The sequence below is a fragment of the Dreissena polymorpha genome, chromosome 3, assembly GCF_020536995.1.
Source record: "Dreissena polymorpha isolate Duluth1 chromosome 3, UMN_Dpol_1.0, whole genome shotgun sequence".
In the NCBI taxonomy this organism is placed as follows: domain Eukaryota; kingdom Metazoa; phylum Mollusca; class Bivalvia; order Myida; family Dreissenidae; genus Dreissena; species Dreissena polymorpha.
This window is the reverse complement of record NC_068357.1, coordinates 103,744,856-103,765,829: the sequence shown is the minus strand read 5'-3', so window position 1 is coordinate 103,765,829 and position 20,974 is coordinate 103,744,856. Positions and strand designations below refer to the sequence as shown.

Here is a 20,974-nt window from a genome sequence, read left to right as displayed (position 1 = left end):
GCATGCCTGTTTCTCATGCGGCTTGTAACCTCTCCAGAGTGTTGGAATTCCAGTGTTATATGCAGGTTGTAACCTCTTTAGAGTGTTGGCATGCCAGTGTCTTATGGGGCTTGTAACCTCTCTAGAGTGTTGACATGCCAGTGTCTTATGCAGCTTGTTACCTCTCAAGAGTGTTGGCATGCCAGTGTCTCATGTGATTTGTTACCTCTCCAGAGTGTTGGCATGCCTGTGTCTCCTGTGGCTTGTTACCTCTCCAGGGTGTTGGCATGCCTGTCTCATGCAACTTGTAGCCTCTCCAGATTGTTGGAATGCCTGTATCTCATGCGACTTGTTTCCTCTCCAGAGTGTTGGCATGCCTGTGTCTCATGCGACTTGTTACCTCTCCAGAGTGTTGGCATGCCAGTGTCTCATGAGACTTGTTACCTCTCCAGAGTGTTGGCATGCCTGTGTGTCATGCGGCTTGTAACCTCTCCAGAGTGTTGGCATGCCTGTGTCTCCTGTGGCTTGTTACCTCTCCAGAGTGTTGGCATGCCTGTCTCATGCAACTTGTAGCCTCTCCAGATTGTTGGAATGCCTGTATCTCATGCGACTTGTTTCCTCTCCAGAGTGTTGGCATGCCTGTGTCTCATGCGACTTGTTACCTCTCCAGAGTGTTGGCATGCCAGAGTCTCATGAGACTTGTTACCTCTCCAGAGTGTTGGCATGCCTGTGTGTCATGCGGCTTGTAACCTCTTTAGAGTGTTGGCATGCCAATGTCATATGCGGCTTGTTACCTCTCCAGAGTGTTGGCATGCCAGTGTCTCATGTGATTTGTTACCTTGCCAGAGTGTTGGCATTCCCGTGTCTCATGTTGCTTGTTACCTTTAGAGTGTTGGCATGCCTGTGTTTCATGCAGCTTGTTACCTCTACAGAGTGTTGGCATGTCTATGTCTCATGTGGCTTTTTACCTCTCCAGAGTGTTGGCATGCCTGTGCCTCCTGTGGCTTGTTAACACAGAGTATTGGCATGCCTGTGTCTCATGTGGCTGTTTACCTCTCCAGAGTGTTGGCATGCCTGTGTCTCCTGCGGCTGTTAACCTCTCCAGTGTGTTGGCATGATTGAGCCTCATGGGTCTGTTTACCTCTCAAGACTGTTGGCATGACTGCGTCTCATGGGGCTTGTTACCTCTCCCGAGTGTTGGCATGTCTATGTCTCATGCGGCTTGTTACCTCTCTAGAGTGTTAGCATGCCTTTGTCTTCTGTGGCTTGTTAACACAGGATGTTGGCATGCCTGTGTCTCATGTGGCTATTCAACTCTACATATGGCTGTTTACCTCTCCAGAGTGTTGGCATGCCTGTGTCTCCGGTGGCTTGTTACCTCTCCAGACTGTTGGCATGCCTGTGTATCCTGCGGCTGTTAACCTCTCCAGAATGTTGGCATGCCTGTGTCTCATGTGGCTTGCTAACTCTGGAGTGTTGGCATGAATGTGTCTCATGTGGCTAGTTACCTCTCCAGAGTGTTGGCATGCCTATGTCTCATGCGGCTTGTTACCTCTCCAGAGTGTTTGCATGCTTGTGCCTCCTGTTGCTTGTTAAAACAGAGTGTTGGCACACCTATGTCTTGTGCAGCTGTTTACCTCTCCAGAGTGTTGGCATGACTATGTCTTTTATTGCTGTTTACCTCTCCAGAGTGTTGACATGCCTGTGTCTCATGCAGATTGTTACCTCTCCAGACTGTTGGCATAGCTGTGTCTCATGCGACTTGTTACCTCTGCAGAGTGTTGGCATGATTGCTTCTCATGTGGCTGTTTACCTCTCCAGAGTGTTGGCATGACTGTGTCTCAAGGGGCTGTTTACCTCTCCAGAGTGCTGGCATTGCTCTGTCTAATGAGGCTGTTTACCTCTCCAGAATTTTTGCATGATTGTTTCTCGTGTGGCTGTATATCTCTCCAGAGTGTTGGCATAGCTGTGTCTCATGCGACTTGTTACCTCTGCAGAGTGTTGACATGATTGTTACTTGTGTGGCTGTTTACCTCTCCAGAGTGTTGGCATGACTGTGTCTCATGGGGCTGTATATCTCTGCAGAGTGTTGGCATGCCTGTGTCTCATGGGGCTGTTTACCTCTCCAGAGTGTAGGCATGTCTGTGTCTCATGTGGCTTGTAACCTCTCCAGAGTGTTGGCATGCCTGTGTCTCATGGGGCTGTTTACCTCTTCAGAGTGTTGGCATGATTGTTTCTCATGTGGCTGTTTACCTCTCCAGAGTGTTGGCATGCCTGTGTCTCATGGGGCTGTTTACCTCTCCAGAGTGCTGGCATGCCTGTGTCTCATGGGGCTGTTTACCTCTCCAGAGTGTTGGATACCTGTGTCTCATGGGGCTGTTTACCTCTCCAGAGTGCTGGCATGCCTGTGTTTCATGGGGCTGTTTACCTCTCCAGAGGACACAGTTTTTCCTCAATCTTTATGAAACGTGGTCAGACTTTTTTCTTTTCAAAATCTATCGCAAGGCAAAATCTTAGTTAAGTTGGGTCAAAAACTAGTTCACAGGGTTAAATATGTTACTTCTCTTGAAGACACATATGTAACTCAATCTCTTTGAAACTTGGTCAAATATGTTTTTTGACAAAATCAATGCCAAGTTTAAATCTTGCTGAAGTTGGGGTAAAAACATAGCGGATGTTTCAAATTCAAATTATATTTATGATTAAATCTGGATGAAACTTGGTCAGAATGTTCATCTTAAAAATTACTTTGCCAAGTCTGCCCAAAACTAGGTCAGAATAGTAATTTTAACAATATCTTGACCAGGTTTATTTTTAGCTCACCTGAGCACAATTGGCTCATGGTGAAATTTTGTGATCACCGTTTGTCTGTTGTAGGGAGTCAGAATTGGACTTGTTAACAGATTGGTCAGATTTGTGCCAATGATATCTTGGAAAGATTCCAGATGGTTGATAAACAGAGCCGCCAGGGGTGGGACATTTTTCCTCATATGGCTAAAGTAAAACCTTGTTAACACTCTAGAGGCCACATTTATTGTCTGATCATAATGAAACATGGTCAGAAGATTTGTCACCATGACATCTTGCAAGAGTTGGAAAATGGTTCTGGTTGCTTGAAAAAACATGGCCACCAGGTGGCGGGGCAGCTTTGCTTTAATGGCTATAGTAAAACCTTTTTAATACTTTAAAGACCACATTTATTGTCCAATCTTAATGAAACTTGGTCAGAAGATTTTTCCCAATGATATCTTGGACAGGTCTGAAAATAGTTCAGGTAGCCAGGGGGCGGGGCATTTTTCGTTATATGCCTTTAGTAAAAACTTGTTTAGACTCTATAAGTCACATTTATAGTCAAGTCTTCATCAAACTTGGTCAGAATATTTGTTCTTAATGATATCTTTGATTAGTTCGAAAAAAGTTCTGGTCTGTTGAAAAACATGGCAGTGGAGGGGCAGGGAAGTTATCCTTATATGGCTATAGTAAAATCTTGTTGGCACTCTAAAAGTTAAATGAATAGTTCACTCTTCTTGAAACTTGGTCAGTGCATTTTTTAATGAGGTAACTTGCACAGAACAGGTCAGTTCCTCTGCATATCATGTGAGCAACTTTGGGCCTTTCAGGCCATGTTGTTAAAATATCTTGGCAAAGTTTGGATCTTGGTCAAGACGGGTAAAAAAACTATATAAGGGTCAAATCTTAGCGAAAAACTTTGCCACTCCAGAAGCCTTCCGTTGTATAATTATGACAAAACCTTGATGAAAAATGGTCTAAATGTTTATCTTGACAAAACTTTGCCAGGTTTGAATTTTGGTCTATTGGAGACAAAAGCTTGCTCAACAGGTCAAAACTTTGAAAAAAAACTGTTTCAACTTGAGAAACCACATTTTTTAACAATAATGATAAACTTAGGAACCTTGATTTACAGTACAGCCAACGCGGAACAAACATAATCAGCGGCTATGCCATGGCCAGAAATTTAGTACGTGGCGGCTGTGTCGAGTGTTCACGTGCCGTATCGCCAAGGCACTCGGCATCGATCCGCGCAACGACGCTAAGTCTGTTTTAACCTCGCGTACTTTCGCGGAGTAAATGCGCTTTAACAAATTATTGTTGAATAAATTACGCACAATGTTAATGTTTCGTTCGATTCTGAAATGAGCTTTATTAAATTTGAAATCCGAAACACGCTTCCGAATTTTAATGCTAATGCAACATTAACAAATTCTAGCGTCAAATAAACAGTGCTAAAATATCCTTTGTCCCCATAAAATGTGCGCGAAAATTATGCAGACATGTACAACGTCGCATGGAAAGTTTGGGTGTATTTTGTGTTGTATAAAAACATGTACATTACGTCAGGCGATTTATGCGTGTTCAGTGGGAAAAAAACCCGCCCCGACCAAAATGTATTTGATACTTAAGGATAATTGTGAATGTGTGTGTGTCTTGAGCACTTTTATCGTAAATATTTACCGGAATTTGCTTTAAAACTGGAATATACTATATCAACTGTATAATATAAACAAAATGAAACTACTTTATATATGCATACTCAAACAATAGTTATAATAAGCTGATACATGTAATTAACAAAACAACAATTAAGTGTTGGTTATTGATGTGGCATCAAACTGCTAATTGTCTCAGCTAATTGTCTCAGCTAAAATATAATAGCAAAAACAACAAGCAATTATAAATCCACCAACTGCTGGAGTCTTGATCACTCGTATGTGCCAAAACATAATTATGTGACATTTATGTGTGAAATACATACACTACTGGCGGGAAACAAACTAACTTGGCCAGACACATTAAATATGCTTATATGCTAATACATGTTGTCGTAAAAATTAAACCCAAAACAAATATGTTTGTTGATTGTTTAATATAAAGACAATAATCATACGGCGCAATAAACGCACACAAAGTAACTAAAAGTACTGTAGCTGATACTAAAAATAATAATGGCAAATGATTATTGGAATTTTATTAATACATGCCCGTGATAATCGTATTTTGTTGTTATAAATTCGATTTTTAGCTCATCTATTTTTTGAAAAAAAATTATGAGCTATTGTCATCACCTTGGCGTCGGCGTCGGCGTCGGCGTTGGCGTTGGCGTTGGCGTCGGCGTCCGGTTAAGTTTTGCGTTTAGGTCCACTTTTCTCAGAAAGTATCAATGCTATTGCATTCAAACTTGGTACACTTACTTACTATCATGAGGGGACTGGGCAGGCAAAGTTAGATAACTCTGTCGTGCATTTTGACAGAATTATGTGCCCTTTTTATACTTAAAAAATTGAAAATTTTGGTTAAGTTTTGCGTTTAGTTCCACTTTTCTCAGTAAGTATCAATGCTATTGCATTCAAACTTGGTACACTTACTTACTATCATGAGGGGACTGGGCAGGCAAAGTTAGATAACTCTGGCGTGCATTTTGACAGAATTATGTGCCCTTTTTATACTTAAAAAATTGAAAATTTTGGTTAAGTTTTGCGTTTAGTTCCACTTTTCTCAGTAAGTATCAATGCTATTGCATTCAAACTTGGTACACTTACTTACTATCATGAGGGGACTGGGCAGGCAAAGTTAGATAACTCTGGCATGCATTTTGACAGAATTATGTGCCCTTTTTATACTTAGAAAATTGACAATTTTGGTTAAGTTTTGTGTTTAGGTCCATTTTATTCCTTAAGCATCAAAGCTATTGCTTTCATACTTGCAACACTTACTAACTATCATAAGGGGACTGTGCAGGCAAAGTAATGTAACTCTGACTGGCATTTTGACAGAATTATGTGCCCTTTTTATACTTAGAAAATTGAAAATTTGATTAAGTTTTGTGTTTAGGTCCACTTTATTCCTACAGTATCAAAGCTATTGCTTTCATACTTGCAAGATTTATGAACTATCATAAGGGGACGGTGCAGGCAAAGTTATGTAACTCTGACTGGCATTTGGACGGAATTATGGGCCCTTTATACTTAGAAAATTGAAAATTTGGTTAAGATTTATGTTTTGGTCCACTTTACCCCTAAAGTATCATAGATATTGCTTTCATACTTGGAACACTCACAAACTATCATAAGGGTACAGTAAAAGGACAAGTTGCATAACTCTGGTTGTCATTGTTACGGAATTATGGCCCTTTTTTGACTTAGTAACTTTTAATATATGGTTAAATTTTGTGTTTCGATCCACTCGAAGTATCAAGGCTATTGCTTTCAAACTTCAAATACTTACATGCTATCATGAGGTTACTGTACCTGGCAACTTGAATTTTACTTTGACCTTTGAATGACCTTGACTCTCAAGGTCAAATTATTAAATTTTGCTAAAATTGCCATAACTTCTTTATTTATGATTAGATTTGATTGATACTTTGATGAAACTACTCTTACCTGACATACCACAATAGACTTCACCCAAACCATCCCCCGTGCCCTCCCCCCCTCCCCCGTGCCCTCCCCCCTCCCCCCCCCCTAATTTTTTTTTTTTTTTTTTTTTTTTTTATATAAGATCATCTCACAAATGACCACCACACCCTCACACTATACCCCCCCCCCCACCCCCCCACCCCACCCCCCCCCCCCCCCAATTTTTTTTTTTTTTTTTTTTTTTTTTTTTTTTTTTTTTTTTTTTAAGATCATCTCACAAATTATCACCACACCCTCACACTATACCCCCCCCCCCCCAATTTTTTTTTTTAAACGGTTATGTTTGAAATACCGTCCAACCATCGCACCCAACCCCCCCTCCCCCCCCCCCCCCCCCCCCCCCCGATTTTTTTTTTTTTTTCGCTTTTTTGGAAGATAATGTAATAAATGTCCACAACCCCACACTATACACCCCTCTTCACTCCACTCCTCCCTCCTTTGTGATTGAAAATGAGAGTCCCTTCACCTTTAAAAAGAAAATAGATGAGCGGTCTGCACCCGCAAGGCGGTGCTCTTGTTTTAATTTGCATTCTTTTAAAATAATTATTATTTCTATCTGGATGAAAGAAATTTCTTTAGAAATGGGAATGCAATCACTAAAAACAAAACAACAGCATGCTTTTTAACCAGGTTTTTAACCAGGTTTTCCGAAGGAAAAAACTGGTTATTAGATTGGCGAATGCGGGCGGGCTGGCGGGCGGGCGGAACAAGCTTGTCCGGGCCATAACTATGTCGTTCATTGTCAGATTTTAAAATCATTTGGCACATTTGTTCACCATCATTGGACGGTGTGTCGCGCGAAATAATTACGTCGATATCTCCAAGGTCAAGGTCACACTTTGAGTTCAAAGGTCAAAAATGGCCATAAATGAGCTTGTACTGGCCATAACTATGTCATTTATTGTGAGATTTTAAAATCATTTGCCACATTTGTTCACCATCATGGGACGGTGTGTCGCACGAAAGAATCACGTCAATATCTCCAATGTCAAGGTCGCCACGACTAAAAATAGATTTTTTTTAAAAACAAACTTACAAAGGGGGTTAATTTTGTTTGTTCATTTCAAAAGTTCAGTTTGAGTTTTCTCCCTTTATCAGATTTTTTTTTCACAATGAAAACCTGGTTTTGTGACAATTTTGTCCCTTGTTTATTAACTAGTTTATCTATTTTGAATCCGCGCAAATTAAATTATGATTTTAAATATTATTATAATTGTTCTTTTAAATTTCTTTGACTAACTAATCATTTAAAAAAGATTTTGAGTTGAAGATGTGCATGTACTCAGCGTCATGTCGCGGATCGCGGCTTGCCTCGGCATGTCTCGGCGGACAGATGCGAAGCTTCGCGGCGAAATGCGACTTGCCGCCGCATACTGACGCCGCTTCAACGGCCGACTCGGCATCGACTCGTTGCGCCTTGCCGCCGCGGATCGCGAAAGACGTTTGTTCCGCATTGGCTGTTCTGTAAGCTGAAAAATCAAGACCAAGATTGAAGTTTGGTTACATATGCTTTAAAACACTTGAGCGGCCAGAGGTTTGTCTCAACCTTGGTTAAATTCGGCAATAATCTTTACCATATCTGGGCCAAGAAAGAATTGGGGTCCAATAGGGTAAACAAAAAAACAGAACCAGGTCAAACGTTAGAAAGACCTTTAAATAATGTATATGACTCATTTGTGACTTAAATACCATGAAACTGAGACAAATTGCTGGCCTTGACCATATTATAGGCCTATTTAAAAATTGGAACTCAGGAAAGCATTTTATGGCCATGAAGGCTCGTAATCCTATAGCATGCCAGAAGGAAACACTGTGGGTCTAAGGTTCTGACATAAAGGTTTCTAAAGTTGAAATAAGATTTTCTTTTATTTAGTTACGATAAACAAATTAACATTGGTACACACAGCTAACAGCTAACTGGTTGTTATGCTCCCCGTATATAAGGGGAGCATATAGTTGCCAGTTTGTCCTTCCGCACTTCCGTACTAAATTCTTGTCCGGAGCATAACTCTTAATCTACAGAAGGGATTTACTTGAAACTTAAAATATAAACAGATGGCAAGTAGGAGAAGTGCAGTGACTAAGAACCATAACTCTATCTACCTTAGTTTTTTAATTATCTCCCTTTATTTAATTATGCTCCCCCAAAATTTTTGGGGGGAGCATATAGTTGCCGCATCGTCTGTCCGTGCGTGTGTCCGTCCGTCCATCCGTGCACAATTTTTTTCTGGGCTATTTCTCGGCAATTAATGACCCGAATTCAATTAAACTTTATGGGAAGCTTCACTACCAAGAGGAGATGTGCATATTATCAGCCGGTTCTGGTCGGATGATTTTTCAGAGTTATGGCCCTTTGAAATTTTCCATTAACTGTACATATAATGCAATTCTTGTCCGGGCTATTTCTTCCCAACTACTGACTGGAATTCAATGAAGCTTTATGGGAACCTTAACTACCTTGAGGAGATGCGCATGTTATTTCTGGGTTCTGGTTAGATGATTTATTTAGAGAGTTATGGCCCTTTGAAATTTTTAAGTTGCTAAACCATCCATTGTATTATTTTGTCCAAAGTTATTCCCCTCAAGACGTTTCCTTTTATCTGAATATATAGTGCAATATTGTGACAAAACAAACCTTTGGGGAGCATCACCCGTCTCTGACGGTTTCTTATTTCAAAGTAAATTTTTGTCCAAGCATAACTCTAAATCTACTAAAGGGATTTACTTGAAACTTGAAATATAAACAGATGGCAAGTAGGAGAAGTGCAGTGACTAAGAACCAGGTCACTGGGGTCAAGGTCAAGGTCACCAAGGCGAAAAATAGACTTTTGTTACAGTTTCTCAAAGCACCTTCAATACTTTACCGATCTCTTTCATATTTGGCATGTAGATACTTTGCATTGACCTCTACCTTTTGATGACGTTTGAGGTCACTGGGGTCAAGGTAAAGGTCACCAAGGCTAATAATAGATTTTTCTGTCACACTTTTGTTACAGTTTCTCATAGCACCTTCAATACTTCAGCGATCTCTTTCATATTTGGCATGTAGGTACCTTGCATGGACCTCTACCTTTTGATGACGTTTGAGGTCACTGGGGTCAAGGTCACCAAGGCTAATAATAGATTTTTCCGTCACACTTTTGTTACAGTTTCTCATACCACGTTCAATACTTTTTCATATTTGGCATGTAGATACCTTGCATGGACCTCTTCCTTTTGATGATGTTTGAGGTTACTGGGGTCAAGGTCAAGGTCACCAAGGCTAATAATAGATTTTTCCGTCACACTTTTGTTACAGTTTCTCATAGCACCTTCAATGTTTGATCTCTTATATATTTGGCATGTAGGTACCTTGCATGGAATTCTACCTTTTGATGAGGTTTGAGGTCACTGGGGTCAAGGTCACTGAGGCTAATATTAGATTTTCTCAAGGTCTCATTTTTTTCCACACAATTAACCCATATATCGACAAAGCATCATTGGGGAGCATCCATCCGTTTTACTGATATCCTTGTTTTTTATTGGTTTAGAATGTCTTCAGGCAGAAGGAGTAGATTCGGTACTTTGTCTGTGCACAAAAGGAGAACTGAACAAGTACAGAGTTCCAGGTCTTCTGTCTGAGCTTGAATTAGCCAACATAGACGTTCACCATTACCCATATCTTGATGGCACAGCACCGAACATCCGTACAATGCTACAGATAGTGGATGAGATACTGATGTTGGTTAAGAAAGGAAGTAAACCGCTTGTACAGTGAGTCAGGTGTCCTTCTTTGATAATAATACAAGAAATGTTGAAACCTCAACTTCCTCATGGATTGACTAAGAAACAAAGACAATCTTTTGTGTCATATTTAGCTCACCTGAGCACAACGTGCTTAATGGTGAACTTTTGTGATCACCTTTTGTGCGTTGTGCATCGTAAACATTTGCCTTATTAACAATTAGAGCTGTAACGATTCGGTTTGATGCATCGAAAAACCGGTTCAACGCCGCCAATTCGATACCAATACGGCCAATTTCGATTCGATTCACTGCAATCCCGATTGATCAGCATTTTAAACCCTACTTTCCAAATTCGTCGTCTAAACGTTCATGTCATTTGTAATATGTCTTGTGATTGGTCAATAGCCAATATGGCATCCAATGAATGAATGAATGAATAACATGCTGAGCATTACATCAGCCGGTAAAATGGCTTTTTCAACTACGCCAAAAGACGCATCGTTAAAATTAAAATCAAAAGTGTGGGAAAATTTCGGTTTCGCGAAGGTTCTGATGCAAAGGCAACTTGCAAAACATGTTTTGTTGACGTAAGTTACCCATATGGTTTGTTTACTAAACTGTGTGCATTCTCTTAAGAAGTCAACTGGAAGTTGTTTATATACTTACATGTTTTTGTTTGTTTGTTTTTTTCTGTTCAACACATGTGATACATTGTGCATTTTATTAGCTCATCTATTTTTTGAAAAAAAAATATGAGCTATTGTCATCACTTTGGCGTCGGTGTTGGTGTCCGGTTAAGTTTTGCGTTTAGGTCCATTTTTCTCAGAAAGTATCAATGCTATTGCATTCAAACTTGGTACACTTACTTACTATCATGAGGGGACTGGGCAGGCAAAGTTAGATAACTCTGGCATGCATTTTGACAGAATTATGTGCCCTTTTTATACTTAGAAAATTGAAAATTTTGGTTAAGTTTTGTGTTTAGGTCCATTTTATTCCTTAAGTATCAAAGCTAATGCTTTCATACTTGCAACACTTACTAACTATCATAAGAGGACTGTGCAGGCAAAGTTATGTAACTCTGACTGGTATTTTGACAGAATTATGTGCCCTTTTTATACTTAGAAAATTGAAAATTTGGTTAAGTTTTGTGTTTAGGTCCACATTATTCCTACAGTATCAAAGCTATTGCTTTCATACTTGCAACACTTATTAACTATCATAAGGGGACTGTGCAGGCAAAGTTATGTAACTCTGACTGGCATTTGGACGGAATTATGGGCCCTTAATACTTAGAAAATTGAAAATTTGGTTAAGTTTTGTGTTTTGGTCCACTTTACCCCTAAAGTATCATAGATATTGCTTTCATACTTGGAACACTCGCAAACTATCATAAGGGTACAGTAAAAGGACAAGTTGCATAACTCTGGTTGTCATTTTTACGGAACTATGGCCCTTTTTTTGACTTAGTAACTTTGAATATATGGTTAAATTTTGTGTTTTGATCCACTTTACTTCTAAAGTATCAAGGCTATTGCTTTCAAACTTCAAATACTTTCATGCTATCATGAGGTTACTGTACCTTGCAAGTTGAATTTTACCTTGACCTTTGAATGACCTTGACTCTCAAGGTCAAATTATTAAATTTTGCTAAAAATGCCATAACTTTATTTATGATTAGATTTGATTGAAACTTTGACAAAACTACTCTTACCTGACATACCACAATAGACTCCACCCAAACCATCCCCCGTGCCCTCCCCCCTCCCCACCCCCGAATCATCTCACAAATGACCACCACACCCTCACACTATACTATACCCCCCCCCCCCCACCCCACCCCCCCCCCCAAATTGTTTTTTTTGAAATGGTTAAAAAACACAAATATTTATTTTTATTATTTTATGTTTGAAATACCATCCGACCATCGCACCCAAGAATACCTCCCCTCCCCCCCCCCCCCCCCCCGAATTCCCCCCCCCCCCCCCCGATTTTTTTTTTTTTAAGTTCATCTCACAAATGACCACCACACCCTCACACTATACTATACCCCCCCCCCCCGAATCCCCCCCCCCCCCTAAATTTTTTTTTTCATTGGGGACATATTGTTTTTGTCCTGTCTGTTGGTTGGTTTGTGCCAACTTGATATTTGGCATGCATGTGTATCTCATGGAGCTGCACATTTTGAGTGGTGAAAGGTCAAGGTCATTCTTCAAGGTCAGAGGTCAAATATATGTGGCCAAAATCGCTCATTTTATGAATACTTTTGCAATATTGAAGATAGCAACTTGATATTTGGCATGCATGTGTATCTCATGGAGCTGCACATTTTGAGTGGTGAAAGGTCAAGGTCATCCTTCAAGGTCAGAGGTCAAATATATGTGGCCCAAATCGCTTATTTTATGAATACTTTTGCAATATTGAAATAGCAACTTGATATTTGGCATGCATGTGTAACTTATGGAGCTGCACATTTTGAGTGGTGAAAGGTCAAGGTCATCCTTCAAGGTCAGAGGTCAAATATATGTGGCCCAAATCGCTTATTTTATGAATACTTTTGCAATATTGAAGATAGCAACTTGATATTTGGCATGCAGGTGTATCTCATGGAGCTGCACATTTTGAGTGGTGAAAGGTCAAGGTCATCCTTCTAGGTCAAATATATGAGTCAAAATTGCTCATGTAATGTAACTTCTGCAATATTGAAGCTAGCAATTTTATATTTGACATGCATGTGTATCTCATGGAGCTGCACATTTTGAGTGGTGAAGGGTCAAGGTCATCCTTCAAGGTCAAACGTCATATAGGGGGACATTGTGTTTCACAAACACATCTTGTTTTTTGTTTTTTTAAGATCATCCCACAAATGACCACCTCACACTGTACTATACCCCCCCCCCCACCCCACCCCCCCCCCCAATTTTTTTTTTAAACGGTTAAAAAACAAATATTCATTTTTATTATTTTATGTTTGAAATACCGTCCAACCATTGCACCCAAGAATACCCCCCCCCCCCTCCCCCCGAATTCCCCCCCTAATTTTTTTTTTTTTTTTTTTTTTTTTTTTTAAGATCATCTCACAAATGACCACCACACCCTCACACTATACCCCCACCCCCCCCCCCCAATTTTTTTTTTTTTGAAACGGTTAAAAAACACAAATATTTATTTTTATTATTTTATGTTTGAAATACCGTCCAACCATCGCACCCAAGAATCTCCCCCCCCCCCCCCCCCCCCCCCCCCCCCCCCCACCCCCCGAATTTTTTTATTATTTTTTTTTCGCATTTTGGGAAGATAATGTAATAAATGTCCACGCCCCCACACTATACACCCCTCTTCACTCCACCCCTCCTTCCTTTGTGATTGAAAATGAGAGTCCCTTCACCTTTAAAAAGAAAATAGATGAGCGGTCTGCACCCGCAAGGCGGTGCTCTTGTTTACTTTGGATCAATTTGGTTAAACAAATGAGTGACCAGGTCAAGTCTTCAACTACCGTAATTACTCAAGTTTTTCGGAATCTACAAAATAATTTTAAAAGTACGTGTCCAAAATTAAAGGGACTGTCAACCACGAATGATGAAAAAATAAAAGTTCTAAAATACTGTTGTTGTTTTTTTTTATGTCCCCCACTATAGTAGTGGGGGACATATTGTTTTTGCCCTGTCTGTCTGTTGGTCTGTTGGTCTGTTTGCGCCAACTTTAACATTTTGCAATAACTTTTGCTACATTGAAGATAGCAACTTCATATTTGGCATGCATGTGTATCTCATGAAGCTGCACATTTTGAGTGGTGAAAGGTCAAGGTCATCCTTCAAGGTCAGAGGTCAAATATATGTGGCCAAAATCGCTCATTTTATGAATACTTTTGCAATATTGAAGATAGCAACTTGATATTTGGCATGCATGTGTATCTCATGGAGCTGCACATTTTGAGTGGTGAAAGGTCAAGGTCAAGGTCATCCTTCAAGGTCAGAGGTCAAATATATGTGGCCCAAATCGCTTATTTTATAAATACTTTTGCAATATTGAAGATAGCAACTTGATATTTGGCATGCATGTGCATCTCATGGAGCTGCACATTTTGAGTGGTGAAAGGTCAAGGTCAAGGTCATCCTTCAAGGTCAGAGGTCAAATATATGTTGCCCAAATCGCTTATTTTATGAATACTTTTGCAATATTGAAGATAGTAACTTGATATTTGGCATGCATGTGTATCTCATGGAGCTGCACATTTTGAGTGGTGAAAGGTCAAGGTCATCCTTCACAAGGTCAAGGTCATCCTACAAGGTCAAACATCGTATAGGGGGACATTGTGTTTCACAAACACATCTTGTTATTATTAGTTTATATTGATTAAAATTTCACGACTGGTATATTACCTTACTTGATAAAAGTTCATATTTTCAGTATATTCGGTAATAAAATTTTGCGATGTGAAATCGAAAGTACATCGTTAAATTGGTGACATAACGATATACACACTATAAATAACACAAGTAGATTGATCATTTGATATATAAAATATATACAATTCACAACGCATGCACAATTTGCATTCCTGGGTTTACCACGTGACAATGATGATCAATCTACTGGCGTCATTTATAGTTAACTGGTAGTTACCTGGTAGACATACCCAGTAAAATTTAATACCGAATATACTGAAAATATAAAAACTTAACAACTTTTTGCAAGTAATGTAATATACCAGTCGTGATATTTTAATCAATATAAACTAATAATTGTAAAAAAAATACGGTATTTTACAACTTTTCGTTTCTTCGTCGTCGTGGTTGACAGTCCTTTTAAGATACAACTAATATTTTTAACAAATGGAGGTGTTTGAAAATTTAGAGACAAAAACTACAAGTGCTGGAAAATTTATAGACACTAAAAATATTGCATTGATGATCAGATCCGTCTATGCAATGTGTACAGTATCAATTGTTTCAATGAATATGCTTGTAAAATACCACGTATGGAATAAATTACTTATATATATGTTTTACTTTAAGCTTTTTGTTGAAATCATCATCTTTTACCAGTTAGCATAGTTTTTTTACCCAATAACGCAAATGTAATGGTCATTTGCCTTAATGCATTTGTCTGCCAGGTTTTATGGCCATAATCTGGTTGTAAAAACGCTTAATCAAAGTGTCACAAAATAAGCAGAACAAGGTGGACTTCTGGTAAAATATCACTGTAAAATAAACTGTCAGAAAATTAAGAGTTATTAATAAAGGACAAAAACCTGTATGTCCAAAAATTTAGAGTCACACAAAATAATTATTTTGGATATAAATGGGGTTTTAGAGTAATTAGGGTATTAATGCCCCTTGAGTTCGGATGAAGTCTTGAGGTCCATCAAGCTCTGTTGTTTAATAGATGCTCTTCCTTTTTATTTCAGCTGCTTTGGAGGATTAGGAAGATCTTGTTTAGGTAGGTACTTTATTTATGTTTCAAGGCATGTAAGAGATATATTGTGGAATGCAATCAGCAAGTTGGTTTTGACTACTGATCTTGAGCCTGCTCAATAATTGACTGGTCATTAGAAATTGTAAAATTATGTTAAGATTTACAGACTTATGAGCATTTAGAAATTTTAATATTTTCTAAGGTTAAACTCATAATGCTGGATGGGGAGTTGAACTGACATTTAAAAAAAAAAAAAAAGATAATTTGTTTATGTCTCCCACCACTATAGTGGGGGACATATTGTGTTCGCCCCTGTCTGTTGATTTGTTTGTTTGCCCCAACTTTAACATTTTGTCTTCACTTTTGCAATATTGAAGATAGCAACTTCATATTTGGCATACATGTGTATCTCATGGAGCTGCACATTTTGGGTGGTGAAAGGTAAAGGTCATCCTTTAAGGTAAAAGGTCAAAAATACAAATCAAAGAGAAGTAACAAGCTTTAAAGGGAGATAATTATCTGAACCTGCCAAATGATACAAAAAAAATAAAAGTGCAGCAGTAGGGGACATAGTGTTTCTGACAAACACATTTCTTGTTTTAATTTCAATTGGGAATTTAAGGCAGTCTTATGAGATATACCTCTGAAATTTGGAATGTGGATGAATTTGGGCCACAAATATGATCAACAAAAACAACTTTTAACAATCTTGTAGAGTTGATAATTTCTGTAACACTATCATTGTAGACTAGTCGACTGTAGATTTATAGACTATTTGCAAGAATATATATTTCTGAAACTTTCAGATGTTATATATTTACATTGTATATTGGTCCTCTACTAAGTTTTATCAAACCATGACAGTAGGGTCCAATTGGCCACATCCAGAGGGGAAATAGTTTATATAGACTTATGTATAGCAGAATCACTTCAACAAATCATTTCTTCTGGAAACACTTGGCAAAAAGGTTTAATACTTATTATATAACATTGAATGTTGGTTCTCTGTAATTTTTATTAAAATAAGTGACCACACCCCAGGGCTAATTTTTACTACATGCTATGTTGGGGGGTATTAGTTACTACTGTGAACAGCTATAGTCCTGTTTTAGTTGCTGTGTGTACTATGCTGGTGATTGATGAGAGCTTGACAGCAGAACAGGCCATTGAAAAGGTGCGAGGGTTGAGGGGCCCTGGAGCTATACAGTCTGTACAGGTAGGCAGATATTGATTTTGTAGTCAAGGTCATTATTGTAGTCAGTCAGTGTGAGAATTGCAGTAAGTAAGTGTAAGTATTGTCAGTATTGTGGTAAGTCATTGTCAGTATTATAATTATTCATGATCAATACCGTAGTAAGTCATCGCCAGTATTGTAGTAAGTTAGTGGAATTATTGTAGTCAGTGATTGTCAATATTCTAATCAGTTTGTGTAAGTATTGTAATCAGTGATTTTCACTATTGTGGTAATTTAGTGTAAAACTTGTACTCAGTGATTTTCAGTTTTGTAGTCATGTGGTCATTGTAAGTAGTGTAGTAAGTAAATCTGAGTATTATAGTCAGTATTTGTAAGCAAAATAGATAGTAAATATCATTATTGTAACCAGTCATAGTAAGTTTTGTAGTCAGTCAGTGTAAGTATTGTACTCAGTCAGTGGATGTGTTGTAGTCAGTCAGTGTAAGTGGTGTAGTCAGTATGTGCTGTAGTCAGTCAGTGTAAGTATTGTAGTCAGTCAGTGTAAGTGTTGTAGTGAATAAGTCAGTAAGTGTATTGTCTTGAGTCAGTGAAAGTGTTGTTGTCAGTCAGTGTAAGTATTGTAGTCAGTCAGTGTAAGTATTGTAGTCAGTCAGTGTAAGTGTTGTACTCAGTCAGTGTAAGTATTGTACTCAGTCAGTGTAAGTGTTGTAGTCAGTCAGTTTTAGTATTTTTGTCAGTCATTGTAAGTGTTGTAGTCAGTCAGTGTAAGTATTGTAGTCAATCACTGTACATGTTGTAGTCAGTCAGTGTAAGTATTGTACTCAGTCAGTGTAAGTATTGTGGTCAGCACATTATTGTAATCAGTGTCAGTATTTTAGTGGGCCACTGTCAGAAATGTAGTCAGTCAGTGTAAGTATTGTTGTCAGTCAGTGTAGGTATTGTAGTCAGTCGGTGAAAGTATTGTAGTCAGTCAGTGTAAGTATTGTACTCAGTCAGTGTAAGTATTGTAGTAAGTCAGTTTAAGTATTGTAGGCAGGCAGTGTTAGTATTGTAGTCAGTCAGTGTAAGTATTTAAGTCAGTCAGTGTAAATATTGTAGTCAGTCAGTGTAAGTATTGTAGTCAGTCAGTGTAAGTATTGTAGTCAGTCAGTGTAAGTATTGTTGTCAGTCAGTGTAAGTATTGTAGTCAGTCAGTGTAAGTTTTGTAGTCAGTCAGTAAGTCAGTTTTATAGTCATGTGGTCATTGTAAGTAGTGTAGTTAGTAAATCTGAGTATTGTAGTCAGTCATTTAAAGCAATATAGATAGTAAATATCATTATTGTAACCAGTCATAGTAAGTTTTGTAGACAGTAAGTGTAAGTATTGTACTCAGTCAGTGGAAGTGCTGTAGTCAGTCAGTGTAAGTATTGTAGTCAGTCAGTGTAAGTGTTGTAGTCAGTCAGTGGAAGTATGAATGTAGCTTACATGCAGACCTTAATTCACCTAAGTTGGGATTCCAAGTGGGCCTGTTGCATCAAGGTCATTTTTACTTAAAATAGAAAAATGGTATCTGCTGAATAATGTTTGTCTGGATTTTTAGTGTGCTGTAATTTTCTGTGTAGGTAAAGAAGCTTATACGCTGATCTTGCTGGCACATTTTATTGCAATTGGCTATCTTTTTTATAAACATTTCACATTCTTATTTCTTTGCATGGTTTTCATCTATAAAATATCATCATTCAGTTTACATACACAATATTACTACTACCAATATTCAACTAAACATTTGTGATCTTTATATCAGGTGACTCACAGAAAGTGTGCACTATTTGTTATACTATCAAAGCAGATGTTTAGTTGAGCTATTTATTTGTTTATTTATGAAAATAAATATATTAAGGATGTACACTTGTGACCACTCAATGGTGCTTTATTTACTGTGTTGTAAAGCTAAGAAAGACTTAATATTACTTGTGGCCTTTAATATATTCAATTTATATGTTTATTGCTGAAGTTATATTAAAAAAAGCTCCCAATACTGGCAAAAATACAGTTTGAAAATGATGAAAAACTTAAATATTCAAGTAAAAAAATATTCAGTGGTTAAATGGTGGGTGGCCTTATGTATTATTGAATGTATTTTTTTGCCCCCCTTCGAAGAAGAGGGGGTATATTGTTTTGCACATGTCGGTTGGTCGGTCCGTCCACCAGATGGTTTCCGGATGATAACGCAAGAACACTTAGTCTAGTATCATGAAACTTCATAGGTACATTGGTCATGACTGGCAGATGATCCCTATTGATTTTCAGGTCACTAGGTCAAAGGTCAAGGTCACAGTGACTCGAAATAGTAAAATGGTTTTCGGATGATAACTCAAGAATGCTTAGGCCTAGGATCATGAAACTTCATAGGTACATTGATCATGACTGGCAGATGACCCCTATTGATTTTCAGGTCAAAGGTCAAGGTCACAGTGACTCAAAATAGTAAAATGGTTTCCTGATGATAACTCAAGAATGCTTACGCCTAGGATCATGAAACTTCATAGGTACATTGATCATGACTGGCAGATGACCCCTAATAATTTTCAGGTCACTAGGTCAAAGGTCAAGGTCACAGTGACTCAAAACAGTTTAATGGTTTCCTGATGATAACTCGAGAATAATGAGGGCTAGGATCATGAAACTTCATAGGTACATTGATCATAACTGGCAGATGACCCCTATAAATTTTCAGGTCACTAAGTCAAAGGTCAAGGTCACAGTGACAAAAAACGTATTCACACAATGGCTGCCACTACAACTGACAGCTCATATGGGGGGCAGCCCTTATTTTTATATTGTTGATATAAACACACCATTTATTTATCTTTTACTTCAGATAATGTATTAAATGTTATTTCATGTGGTTTTTTTGTAATTATTTGTTGAAAAACACTGGAAAAAGATACAATTACATTTATTATTGTGCATTATGTTATAATTAGCTGTTTGTTTTAGAAATAGCTATACCTAATAATTCACTATGACCATTCAATTTATTTCTTTATTTTTTTGCAGATGTAGTAAAAAGTTCTAGCAATTTTGTGTATTATAAATAGCAAAACAATTGGTATGAATATATTGCAAGTAAAAAAATAACATTGCAACAAAATGCCAAAACTCCTGAAAGATTTATAAACTTGTAAAACCCCTGCATATTTATTATGTGTTTAATTTTTTTCTTTTTTCTTTTGTTGAGTATAATTTAATAAACAATATGCTTTTCTATTAAATATTATGTAAAATATTAATTTTAAATATTCAGTGCATTGTTCAGTATGTATGTATTCTATATAGAGTATTTAATAAAATCCATGTTAAATGCATTGCAAAAATGACATTTTGTGAAAATGTGTTATTAAAAGTGCAAAAAAGAATAATTTAATAATTAACCCATATTTTTTTTCACTGCAGCAGTACAATTATGCCTGTGAGTTCCGGAATCTATGTAACAGCTACAAACAAGAGCAGGACGAGAATGCCAGGTCGTTATCTAGATGATTTTTGAAGGGGAGACGGTGAATCCTAAGGCACACATAAGACTGACTAACAATGTCTAGAATTAATTGTGTTCATGTATATGACTTTTTGTAATAAGCCATCGTTTTTTTCCACTGAGTCTCATAAAGTACAAGGTCCGTTGTGTTAATGATAGCAAACAATTAAACTCCAGATACAATCAGGCAAGGAATGTTTGTTCTTATTCTCTTACGTTATAACCAATGGTGTAATTGAGATGAAGTTAGAGAGGAAGACAATTTTGTCCACCGAATTTGGAAAATCAGATGTTTATTACAGGGTGACAATCATCATACAACACTTAAACAAAGACTTAATTGAACTTTACAAACAGATTGATTTCTATCAATTTTTTCGGCGTAGCTGTATACGCCAGCTTTTCACCTTACCTGACCTTTGTAACTGTCCAATAAAATTCAAATAAAATTTCCCGCGGCTAGGTCAGAATGAATACACTTCATTTATCCCATAGGCTGATTTGAGCATACGACCAGAACATTGGAAACATGTCCGCGTCTTTGTAACACTGTTTTACTGCGTGTTCAGCATGACACAATTTTATCTCTAATGAAAAGGCTTAATAGATGGAACAGTTTTACACTCAATCTCTACATCAATACAGTTTGTGCGTGCACCTTTTATTTTCAGAGGATTTCCATCGCGAGAACGTTTGTACTTAA

The 20,974-nt window shown here is 37.9% G+C and overlaps 1 protein-coding gene across 5 annotated transcripts in view; it reads left to right on the top strand.

Annotated features, from left to right (window-relative positions):
* LOC127872917 (cyclin-dependent kinase inhibitor 3-like) overlaps positions 1-20,462 on the top strand; it is a 59,973-nt gene extending 39,511 nt beyond the window's left edge. For all 5 annotated transcript variants that reach the window (XM_052416452.1, XM_052416453.1, XM_052416451.1 and 2 more), the window contains 4 exons: positions 9,947-10,169; positions 15,552-15,583; positions 16,672-16,775; positions 20,190-20,462. In XM_052416452.1, the coding sequence (XP_052272412.1) occupies positions 9,947-10,169; positions 15,552-15,583; positions 16,672-16,775; positions 20,190-20,276 (446 nt within the window). In that variant the 3' untranslated portion in view covers positions 20,277-20,462. The remainder of the gene's footprint in view (positions 1-9,946; positions 10,170-15,551; positions 15,584-16,671; positions 16,776-20,189) is intronic.
* Positions 20,463-20,974: the final 512 nt, after the last annotated feature.